This window comes from Mytilus californianus, unplaced genomic scaffold (genome assembly GCF_021869535.1).
Source record: "Mytilus californianus isolate M0D057914Y unplaced genomic scaffold, xbMytCali1.0.p SCAF_10, whole genome shotgun sequence".
In the NCBI taxonomy this organism is placed as follows: domain Eukaryota; kingdom Metazoa; phylum Mollusca; class Bivalvia; order Mytilida; family Mytilidae; genus Mytilus; species Mytilus californianus.
In genome coordinates this window covers 68,444,975-68,457,726 of record NW_026262582.1, presented here as the reverse complement: position 1 = coordinate 68,457,726, position 12,752 = coordinate 68,444,975, and the positions used below count along the sequence as shown (strand labels likewise).

The window sequence follows — 12,752 nt, the reverse complement described above, 5'->3', positions numbered from 1 at the left end:
TATATCTGAACAAACAGTGTTGTGGACTTTGGATGATTTTGCAGGTTTGAAAGGAGGGAAAAGCTTCTGATAGTTACATATGTAATATATGTTGACTAATATCTAGACTTTTATATATATATAAAGAATATACATTTATCAAAGACACAAAAATCAGATTTTAGTAGAAAATCATAAAGAAATCATTGTTTTAACGTTTTCATCTTTCACCGGAATTTTAAGATATGTAACTAAGTAACGTTACTACTGGGATAGTTAAACGTTACGTTATTGTTGTGATTCAAACAAAAAATTCTCTGAAACTGACATTATCAAGCTTGATTTCTTGATTGACAACATATTTGTTACGTTTAGAGGACGTGTTTTTCAACAAACAATCGGCATTCCAATGGGAACAAACTGTGTCCCTCTTCTAGCCGACTTGTTCCTTTATTCTTATGAAGCTGACTTCATACAGGAACTTCTTAGGAAGAAGAAAAGAAGTAAACAGTATCCTGTAACTTTACTTTCCGCTATATAGATGATGTTCTCTCACTAAATAATTCAAAATTTGGTGACTATGTTGAACGCATCTATCTCATCGAACCTGAGATAAAGGATACAGCATATACAGTTAAGTCTGCCTCATATCTTGACTTACATCAAGAAATTGACAATGAAGGTCGTTTGAAAACAAAACTTAGCGAAAAAAGAGATGATTTCAGCTTCCCAATTGTGAACTTTCCATTTCTATGTAGCAACACTAAAACAGCGCCTGCATACAGAGTATATATCTCCTCATTGATACGATATTCCCGGGCTTGTATTTCCTATCATGATTTCCTTGATAGAGGGTTGCTGTTCTCAAGGAAGTTATTAAATCAAGAGTTCCAAATGGTGAAGTTGAAATCATCCCTTCGTAAATTTTACGGACGCCTTCACGAGTTCGTTGACCGTTATGGAATATCCGTTTCACAGATGATAGCGGATATGTTCCTAATGTGGTAACTACAAAAAGAAAACAGACAAACAGTAGTACACAAAACACAACATAGCAAACTAAAGACTGAGCAACACGAACCCCATGTTCCATGCCAGTACCGGTCCACCATCAGAGGTATCGACTCATTCATCAGAATAGAACAAATTGTACATTGCTTGGACTGAAATTCAAAGATAACCTTAAGAAAGCATATATCAAAAGAAAAAGGGAAAACAGTTTTCATAGTATGATGTTTAACTACAATACCTTGAGGTATTTGTACAGGTTCGTTACATGTTGCAACTAAATTATCTCTTTCATCTCTGATGCAATGATAAACATTAACAGCCGAACAGTAAATTCTACTCCAGTATGAGTTTTGTAGCCTTCTTTCCACACTCGTTGGGCACCGGATCGTCACATTATGAATTAATTTAGAGCATCCCACGGCCATCTGAAATAAAAAAAAATAGCTATTATAAGTGTCATGGTGGATATATAAATTGCAAGTTTGCAAATATCTATTCTGGTAGATAAGTGAAATGACATATAATGTTTACATACTAAAGTATGTCGATCGCCATCGTGACTAAGTTTGCCGTTATGGAAATTCCATGTCATAGATGGCCTTTAGTATGCGATCCGACACATTTCAATTTACCAGTTTAATGGGTTAACTGTAAAGCGTGGAAGTGTTTTATATGCTTACGACAGCATCTGTACACATATCCATATTTTATAACTCACTACGAAATATTTTGAAAATAGATAAATAGAATGGAGAATGGAAATAAGGAATGTGTCCGTTTTAAATTTTCCTTGGAGTTCTGTATTTTTGTTATTTTACTTTTTTTTCAAAATGACAATAGGTATTCATAGTACGTAAGTTTGCTTAATTGAATTTAATACTTACCAGAAGAGATGTCAAAGAAAAATTTATCATTGTTTGCCGAATGTTCTTTTTTCATGTGGTTATTTTAATCATTTTGATACACAGGTGATGTTGAGCTTCCATCATTAACTGCAAACGTATAAAAATACAATATAATCTTTAATAAGTTCAAAAGAGGAATTAAATACAGTTTAATGAAATCACTTCCCCCTTACTTTTTGAAATGGGTACTTACATGTATTTGTTTGTATCACAACACAAAAAAAAACCACAGTTCTTTCTCATTAAAACATGTTTAACTTATCTGTCAAAACATAAATCAGCCTATGTAATGATTGATCTTTCTAGTCTTCTCGGGTAATTTCGTTTTATTGTAAATTAAATTATTTTTTATTTAATCATACAGTTCATTGTGAAACGTCAAATGTTCTTCAAATCAGAAAAAAAAATATTAGAATTCCGTACTGTCTGTTCATTACTACAGAATAAATCCCATGTCTTTGTACTAAACAACTGGGAAACAGTCTCTGACGTCTCGTCTTAACAAATTCAGATAAGAAATTTTGATCATTAAGTTGTTAAAATCTAAATAGTTGTCTCTGATTTTTTTTAAATCGACAAAGTTTAAATGCGGACTGCGAAGAGAACCCCAAAATGAACTGTTACACAAAAAGAAATACACGTAACCCTTTGCTCAACATGGAAGCGGAGTAACAGGAGACGTTATTTGTACAAGTACAAGTACAAATAAAGCTTAAATCATATCAAAAGGTGAATAATTGCAAACAGATTAAATGTAGAATTCGTTTAATTCTAGTGTAATCTTTTCTTTTACACAGGTGATCCTTTTTTGACATATGTTCCTTTCTATTTAATAATTTCTATTTTATCGTTTTAAGTATTGTGTGTCAAACAATACATGCAATACGTAACATATATAGATCTAAAGAGAAACTAATTCGAACCAACTTTAAAGAACCCTAATAAGGTGTATGTGTGCTACTTCAGTATGTATACTAAAGAAATTTATCCTGTTGAACTTACTTTAAAATAAAGCTAATACTAACAATGACCACTGCCCTTTCCTCGATCTTGATATCTATATCATTAATGGAAAGCTTAATACTAAAATATATGATAAAAGAGTTGATTTTTCATTTCCTATCGTTAATTATCCATTTTTAGATGGTGACGTTCCCTTGTCACCATCTTACGGTGTTTATATATCTCAACTTGTACGATTCGCTCGTGTATGTAACAATGTTTTAGATTTTAACGAGAGAAGTTTATGTATTACTGAAAAATTATTACACCAGCGTTTTCGATATCACAAACTAGTCAAAACATTTACTAAATTTTATCATCGGTATAAGGACATCATTCGTAAATATAGCTCAACATGCAGACTTCTTATACGTTCAGGTATTTCACATCCAATTTTTTATGGAAATATTCTTTATAAAGCACAAAAATGTCAGTATTCACCTCTGAAGCTAACAAAACCTTTAAATAGACTTATTAAGAAGGGATATAGTTACGATACTGTTGTCGGGTCATTAAAGATTGCATATTTTGGCGTTAATATTGATTCACTTATAGGGTCTTTGCATCGGCACTAAACACATTTATTTAAAAACCAGTTGTTGGCATGACACGGGTTATGTTCTTCTCATATATGTTATGATGGTATGATACTAAACCCCTAACGGGAAGGATTGTGCCTGATATTCATATGATGAGGACATAATCTTTCGGTCAGTTTAATTGAAGTCTGGAGCTGGCATGTCAGTTAACTGCTAGTGGTCTGTTGTTATTTATGTATTATTGTCATTTTGTTTATTTTCTTTGGTTACATCTTCTGACATCAGACTCGGACTTCTCTTGAACTGAATTTTAATGTGCGTATTGTTATGCGTTTACTTTTCTACATTGGCTAGAGGTATAGGGGGAGGGTTGAGATCTCATAAACATGTTTAACCCCGCCGCATTTTTGCGCCTGTCCCAAGTCAGGAGCCTCTAGCCTTTGTTAGTCTTGTATTATTTTTAATTTTAGTTTTTGTGTACAATTTGGAGTTTAGTATGGCGTTCATTATCACTGAACTAGTATATATATTTGTTTGGGGGCCAGCTGAGGGACGCCTCCGGGTGCGGGAGTTTCTCGCTGCATTGAAGACCTGTTGGTGACCTTCTGCTGTTGTCTGTTCTGTGGTCGGGTTGTTGTCTCTTTGACACATTCCCCATTTCCATTCTCAATTTTACTTTACTTTACATGAAATAAACACTTGATAAATCTTATTTGTCCGAGGCGATGTTTTACATTTACCTTCGTCCGAACGCTCAAACTTCACATTTGAAAGCCAAGAATCGTATATTTATGGACTTAATGACCAGAAAGGAGAAAACCAAATTGCATAATTTATCTAAGTGAACTTTGCCGTAGCGAGTTTCTCAGTTTATTGACAGGAAATTTCAAATCTTACTTGGACGTTTGATTTTTTATTGTCTCGTGGTATCATCTGTCTCACTTCTATTTTCAGATCCAATCTGTATCAATAAGTGACCATTATATTTGTGGCCAGGGGCGTTACTTAAACAAGTTATTTTTTTTTAGTTCCTTTTAAAACAAATGTTAAATTACTCAATAGATTAATTTTAAATTTCAGTGAAAGCATGGACTAGATGTAGTTTCATGACTTTTTACATCATTTTATAACATAAAATAAGAAATTTATTAAATTTGAGAGGAGTATAGAGAACAAAGGTCACTTTAAAAATAATGACAAAAATATTATTTGAATAAGTTATTTTATACATCTTCGAAAGAATGAGTAATTACAATAATTTAAGGAACATAAGTAATTGTTTTGGGTTACAAATTATAAATAACTTCATGTCTTAATTAAATCACAAGTGTCTATCTACTCATATCTGTCTACCTTTAAGATTTAAAAGGAAAAAAATATTTTAATAGTCCCAAGAGACCAATTTTTTACCAAAAAGCGTCGATGTGAAAGATAAGTGCGTCAGAAAGGCAATTAGTTTTTCATGAGGATTAGTTTTTATATTTCATGGAAAAATAACCAGATGACTGTCAACATTCGATAAAGGTAGTAAAATCTGTATGAAAGGACATCTATAAAAATAATATTTAGAAAAGTTACTTATCTAAATAATATTTAAAATAGCCTCGTTTTCAACATTACTTGTATAGGTAATTTTGAAAATTACTTGTTTTAGTAATGGCCCTGGTAATTTACTGTAAGTTTTTGAAAAATTTACTTTTGTCCCATAAGAAGGTTAAAAACAAGTATGGAGTATCCCATTGCTCGTTTCATTCATGTTGCCTCAGTAATAGTCCGCATAATCTCATTTTTTTTTAATTTACGACTAGTAACTTTAAATGTTCTTTGACTTAGCCACTGTGCTGACTTGGGACAGGCATATACAAAGTATGGCGGGGTTAAATATTCATGCACTGCATGGTTCATATTCATATCACATTTACATGTTCTTGTCCTGAATATATGTATAGCCCATACCCATTCAACGCCTTTCCATCAACATGAATAAGTGCATACATGGATATTTCGTTGTAAAAAGTTAGAATTAAAGAATACTTTGGTGACAAACCAGAGGACACAGAGGAAGACTCCGACAGTTCTGACTCGAATAAAAATTCCACGCTTTAAAAAGAAAAGTTCATGGATTCCAAAACCAAGCAAATCTGCTATACTGGAAGAAGTTATCGACAAAATCAAATCGGATGTTGTTCATCTAGCTAACAACAAGTACTCGTCGTTTTATAACACCTCTTCTGACGAGAAAACAGCCATACAATCGCTGAAAAACCGAGATGATATTGTGCTAAAACCAGCAAACAAGGGAAATGCCGTTGTCATTATGGACAAAACTAACTACATCGCGGAACTAGAGGGTCAGCTCTCTGATGAGAGATTTTATAAGAAGCTTGACCATGACCCTACTTCGTAGTTTAGTTCCAAAATTATTATTGCGTTACAAACCATGCACAATGACGGTCACATAGATGAGGATACAATCGGATATTTAAAACCAGAGAACGTCAAGCCTGGTCGATTGTATCCTCTTCCCAAAATACACAAGGTTAACAACCCTGGTAGACCAATTGTATCCGCAAACGGCAACCCGACTGAGAAAATCTCGGAATTCTTAGACTTTCCAAGATCTCATGTAGAAAATCTTCGATCTAACATTCAAGACACCACAGATTACCTTCGTAAAAATCAATGAACCCTCTCCTCCGGAAACTCTCTTTGTCACTTTATATGTCATCTCATCGTATACCAACATACCTCATGATGACGGTATACAATCGTGCAAGGAAATATGGCACTCGCGCAACATTTTAGAACCACCCACCGAATGTTTAGTCCAGCTGTTTATTCTGGTTCTGAAATGCAACAATTTCGCCTTCAATGGTGAACATTACTTTCAGATAAACGTGACAGCGATGGGGACGAAAGTGGCACCGTCTTACACCAATATTGTTATGGCCAAATTAGAGAAACAAATCATTTCAACATCTTTATCTAAACCACTGTCTTGGTCTGTTTCATCGATGATGTTGACATGGAATGGATTGAATCCCAACAAAAACTGGATGATTTTATCAAACATGCAAACAACGCCCACCAGTCAGTTAAACATCCGTTGTTTGACCTGCTAGTCAAATGCGTTTTGTTAAAATATACTTTTTCACTTTTTTGGTCTTTTTGAAAATGTTGTATGTGCTGTATTTAGACCCCTCTAATAAGAAATTTGTTTTGCATGCACACGTATAAAAATTGCGGTTTTTATCCAACGAAATCATAGGTTTGAACGTTGTTTTCAATTTAGACTTGTTTATATTTTTTCGTTTGGGCTTGTATTATATTTGCCTTCGGGTTTATATGATCTTAATTATTAATTTAATACCAAACAGAAAAACAATAAGCTTGCGGAAAAGATGGTATACTGCAAACATGAAGTGCAAAATTTGGTACACCATATCGCATGATCCGGATTTCGACAATTAATGTCTCTTCAGTGATGTTAGGAATCGAAACGGTATTTGGAAGGCCATATAGTTTACCTCATTCAAGGATAGACTCTTGAATTTTGAAGAGTCGAAATAGGATGAACGGACCATATTAACCCGATTGCAAATATAATACAAGCCCAAACGAAAAAATATAAACAAGTCTAAATTGAAAACAACGTTCAAACCTATGATTGCGTTGGATAAAAACTGCAGTTTTTATACGTGTGCATGCAAAATAAATTTCTTGTTTGATGGGTTTAAATACAGCACAAACAACATTTTCCAAAAGAACATAAAAGTAAAAAAGTATATTTTAAGAAAACGCATTTGACTAGCAGGTCGAACAACGGATGTTCTTAAACCCTGCTGACTGCCATTGGCGATATATATATATATATATATATATATATATATATATATATATATGAGGGTGTGGATAGGGGTTTCCGGAATAGATAATAATGGGCAAAAAGTATAAAGAATAGAGAAAAATGGCCTAAAAAAGTGAAGAATACAGAACTGAAGGACCCCCCCCCCCCCCCATCCAAACCCTCATATTTATTGTATATTTCATTTAATGTTCATGTATTTGTAAATTAAGTATGTACTGGATAAGACATTACTAAATTGTAAAACTTGTGTCTCATCCGTTTGTTTAGTTTCTGAATAATAAAATATAAACTATATAAATTTTGATTCTCTTATTGAAAAGCAAAAAATAAAAATAGATTGTTTCACAAAACTTCAAATTTGTATACAGCCAGAATTCGTTATTAAAATAAGTAAGCAAATTGAACAACTGATAAGTAAAATATGACATACGTTGTACAAAGTTACAGGTATGATATTTGAGTCATGAAGAAATACACTATATGCTTTCAATTCAATTACACTTATTCGCTAAAAAATACGTTAGTTCTTCTTATTTCAAATGGAATGATATGAAAAATGCCTTTTGATTTAAGTGTATTTCATCGATAAATTAGTGTGTGTGATGATATTTTTTGACATATCAACACACACACACACACAATTTATTTTACCAAATAAAATATTATAAAAAAAACATGTATCTACATTAAAAAATGGACATGAAGAAATGTTTTCGGTTCATGGAAACACAAAGTACTAATCTATAGTATGTCTATCTGTAAGAGATGCATAATGATCGAGTGACTTTACTGTTACTCTATTGCTATCTTTTGAATCTAGAAAAAAAAAACTATTTAACGTTTGGTCTATGCAATCGTAAGCCAGTTTTTTTTACTATCAGTTTTATTCATTGAATTCATAATTAGATTAATTTGATTTATAAACTGAGTAATACATATTTGTTCCGTACTGCCTATTTAATATACATTTTATGTCATCAATTACATGCTCATCAGTTTGATATAGTTGTGTGATTGTGGTGCGTACAACATTATATACCTTTTATCCCACTTATTGTAACTTTTGCTTAGCGGAGAAGTAATAAACACTATTAAGTAAGTTAGTTTGCCAATATCAGAAGTAAAACCCCCTTCAATATTCGATGTGCGAAATCTAATACCTGTCCATCAATGTGGTTATATAACATCATAAAATTTTCAAAAAGTATATTTTTTTACACTTCAACTTATTTTCGTAAATGTTGGTCCGGTGGTAATTCTATTTACACTTCCTTTTTAACAATGTAAAAATTTATTATCGTATATAGCTCTCGTATCTATGTAAAGGTGAATTGTTTCAAATGTATTTTGCTTTCACATTCGTCAATGACAATTAGGGAATTTGTGTCATGAATTAAGACACCGTAGCCTTCTTTTCTATTACAGAAAATCGAAGAGAAAAACGTATATGTTTGGGTATTTTAATTCAAATGCAAAAGCATAGAAAAAAATCATTTTGAAATAAGAAATTTTTCTACATATGAGAGGTTGAGATTTTGTAACACATACACAAGCATAGTATACTAAGAATTAAAATAGTTTAATAACAACTAAAATTAAAACAGAAACAAACATTGTTTTATATCGCATATTGAGTAACAAATAATGGACCGGCCGCTAATTACACATACACTTTTTAAAAGTCGTAATAAACATTCGCTTCACTGAAGCACAAAGATATACTAGTATTAAATTTAAAGTTTGTTTATCGATATGAAATGCAATATGATCAACTTTAACCTGATTTACCTATTTCTAACTTGTGTAATAAATCTAACAAAATAATATTACTGAAATCTTTTTATATACGAAATAATATTTCTACAATTCTGACACACAAGATACGTAAACTACATACTCACTGTCGTAAGTGGAACACCTTTGTTTTTAAAAAAGAAATTTAAATGTGGCTTTTCGGTCTTGACGACAAATGTTTACCTTTATTTACCCTGACTAGGCAGAATTTGAAATCTTCTAAATAGACATGTCGCGTAAACATGATATGGTTCGTAGGATATATATTAAATGCACAAACTTTTAGATCGGTATTAATAACAAATTATTGATTTTGTGATGATATATTTGTGGTTAACCTTTTCGTAATATATTAAGAAATAACACTTAACCTAACTATTAGAGTACAGTCTAATGTATTCGAATTATGTATTCTACATTAGTACATTAGGTACAAGGTAAACAAGTGTGAAAGGTTTGTCATGATTTAATGTTTTTAAAAACCCTTTTCGAATAAGTCATGACTTCAACAGATAGTATTGTTTAACATATGTTTTTAATTAATTTTCGTCTTACTACCTAATCAATTAGGATAACCCCTTCTTCTATAATGAATTTGTTTATACTTCTTATTTTGCCAAAATCATTTTTTTTTTATTAATGGTTGTTGTTGCTGTAACAGTTTTGTATTTCAACCTGGGAAAATTTTTAAAAGTACTGTGATCTTTTTTTAAATTATGTTAACTTTGTATAATTCACCTTTTAGGCAGCATAATCAGTATGTTAGTCATGCAAAAAATACATTTTGGCAACTTTGGAATTTAATGACTAGATATTCAGATTAAGGATTTGCTAAGCCGAATGTTTATCCAAATTTGAGGGTTCTAACAACAAAATTCTAGAAACATTTCTAGTCTATGCACTGATTGTCAAGCTTTTCATCAGCTGTTTAAGAAACGTAAATTCGTCTTTGAAATTTTTTTTCTACCCAAACTTTGAACAAAATCAATCAAATCTGACTCTTTGTATGTGGAATAAGACGTGATTAGTTTTTGAACAATAACAATCTGACGTGTTGTATGAACGAACTGTGTTGTCAATTGTTTCAATAACAGTAAGATGAACAATTTTAAGATGAATTTTTACAGTGTGTAAAATATGAGACCACCGAATTAACACTAAATATTCATTATGACACCTCAAAAAAAAGCACTTCTGCAACACAGTTATGCAAAATTAAAAAGAAAGACGAATATTGTTTCACAAAATCTATGGTCGCCATCCCAAATCAAAATCCCTTCATGTCAAAGAACTAAGTACGTAGGTCTTAGTGTCATGTTAAAGGCAGTACAAATCCATGAAATCATGCTTCAAAAAAATGTTTACAAAATTATTTTTAAACTTGGTGTATAGGTATTAGGGTTGGTGGGCGTGTTTCCCGGTAGTCAGCATTCCTATCTGAACCCACTGTGTTTCTTTTCGTGACAACTTGTGCCTTTATATATAAATCAATCCTCCATCATTAGAGTTGAGCAACACGACAAGTGCTATATGAGAGCAGGGTCTGCTTACCCTTCGGAGCACCTGAGACCCCCCCCCCCCCCATCCTTTCCTCTCCCCCCGATTTTTGGTGGGGCTCATGTTGCTTAGTCTTTAGACTTCTATGTTGTGTTTTGTGAACTGCTGGTTGTCTTTTTGTCGTTTTTCGTTTTTTTGCAATTGCGTTGTCAGATTATTTTCGACGTGTGAGTGTGGATGTCCCTTTTGTATCTTTCCCCTCTCTTTTATATTAAGATTAAGAAGGCACTAGTATGATATTCTATTTTCACGTTCTGTTATAAACATTATAATCTTTATTTGTATCGTTTAACGTATAGTGACTTAATTGATCGAATTTGTCTCATTAAAGCTCCCAATAAAGAATAACACTGATTCAAAAATGTCCTTCCTTTATCTCAATTTCCATCTAGAAAATGACTGTCGCTTGTGACTGACATCAGCCATTTTGATTTTGAAAAATGGTTCGCTATGTCATACTATAGGTCATTTTAAATATGTATGTTTGCCAAAAATTAATTAACATTGCAATTATACAAAAGAAGAGTGATATGATTGCAAATGAGACAACTATCGACCAAATGACGTAAGTGTACCCAGCAATAGGTCAATATACATGCTCGACAATGAGCAAAACCCATACCGTATAGTGACATATACAAATCCCTGACCTGACAAAAAATTATAAATTAACTTGAACTTCAAATAAAGGATACATCAGATACAGTTAATATAAAAATAAGAAGATGTGGCACAATGAGACAACGCTCCCCAAGAGACAAAATGACTCAGAAATTAACAACTATGGGTCAACGTACGGCCTTCAATAATAAACAAAGCCCATACAACATAGCTATAAAGGTCCCGAAATGACAAATGTAAAACAATTCAAACGAGAAAAATAACGGCCTAATTTATGTACAAAATAATGAACGAAAAACAAATATGTTACACAGCAACTAATGACAACCACTTAATTACAGGCTCCTGACTTGGGAGAGGCACATACAGAATGTGGCGGGGTTAAACTAGTTTGAAGCGCCAACCCTCCTCCTAACCTGGGACAGTGGTGTAACAGTACTACATAAGAATAAACTATAAAAATCAGTTGAAAAAGCTTAACTTATCAGATGGATACAAATAAAAATACATCTAACAAAAACACAGAGTGGACGTGGCTGGGTAGTTATGCCTCATATCTTGACTTGCATCTGGAAATTGACAATGAGGGTGGGTTGAGAACAAAACTATTCGACAAAGAGATGATTTCAGCTTTCCAATTGTGATTTTCATTTCTATGTAGTTAAATTCCAGCAACGCCTGCATAAGAAGCATATATCTCCCAATTAATACATATTCCTAGACTCGTGTTCCCTTTCAAAATGTCCTTGATAAAGGGCTGTTGATCACAAGGAAGTTATTAAACCAAGAGTTCCACGTGGTGAAGTTGAAGCCATCCCTTCGTAAATTTTACGGACCCCATCACAAGTTTGTTGATCGTTACGGAATATCAGTTTCACAGATGACAACGGATTTGTTCCAATCGTCATAAACACAATACCAACCTCCTTTTCCACGAATGTGAAATGCCAAATTAGACTCATCAACGGGTTTTTACTCACACGATCAACACTACGGTTGTCACATGCGGAGCAGGATCTGTTCCCCCTTCCTTACTCTCCCGGAGGACCTAAGATCATCCTCGGTTTTTGATGGGGTTCATGTTGCTCAGTCTGTAGTTTGATTATTTTTTTTTTATTTTTGTGTTTTTAATGCTGTTGTTCTTGTCTTTTTTTTGACAGGGCGTTGGCAGTTTGTTTTCGACTAATGAGTTTGAATGCCCCTTTGGTATCTTTCGCCTGTCCTCTACATTTGTGTTAAATATATGTTGGAAGATTGTTATGCCACTAATTGTGAGTTGGGCAATAATGGCCATAAAACGATCACAAAGTAATCTGTAGTTGTAACCACAATTTTCGGTTTAACAAAAATACGTCCTTTGTCTTTGAACGTTTTTCCATTTGAAAATTTACTTTCTTTTTATGAATTTTATGTAGATGTCATTACGCGCTGATACATGTATAACTTATGTGGTTGTTTCATTACCAAATAAACGTG

The 12,752-nt window shown here is 32.8% G+C and overlaps 1 protein-coding gene across 3 annotated transcripts in view; it reads right to left on the bottom strand.

Annotated features, from left to right (window-relative positions):
• Positions 1–9,307, bottom strand: part of LOC127718412 (serine/threonine-protein phosphatase 6 regulatory ankyrin repeat subunit A-like) — a 74,734-nt gene extending 65,427 nt beyond the window's left edge. For 2 of the 3 annotated variants that reach the window (XM_052224425.1, XM_052224427.1), the window contains exons 1-3: positions 9,202–9,276; positions 1,875–1,982; positions 1,229–1,415 (exon numbers count right to left, since the gene is read on the bottom strand). In XM_052224425.1, coding sequence (XP_052080385.1) covers positions 1,229–1,415; positions 1,875–1,904 — 217 coding nt within the window. In that variant the 5' untranslated portion in view covers positions 1,905–1,982; positions 9,202–9,276. Of the gene's footprint in view, positions 1–1,228; positions 1,416–1,874; positions 1,983–9,201 lie in introns of all 3 variants that reach the window. The other variant, XM_052224426.1, reaches the window with a different exon arrangement.
• Between the last annotated feature and the right edge of the window lie 3,445 nt (positions 9,308–12,752).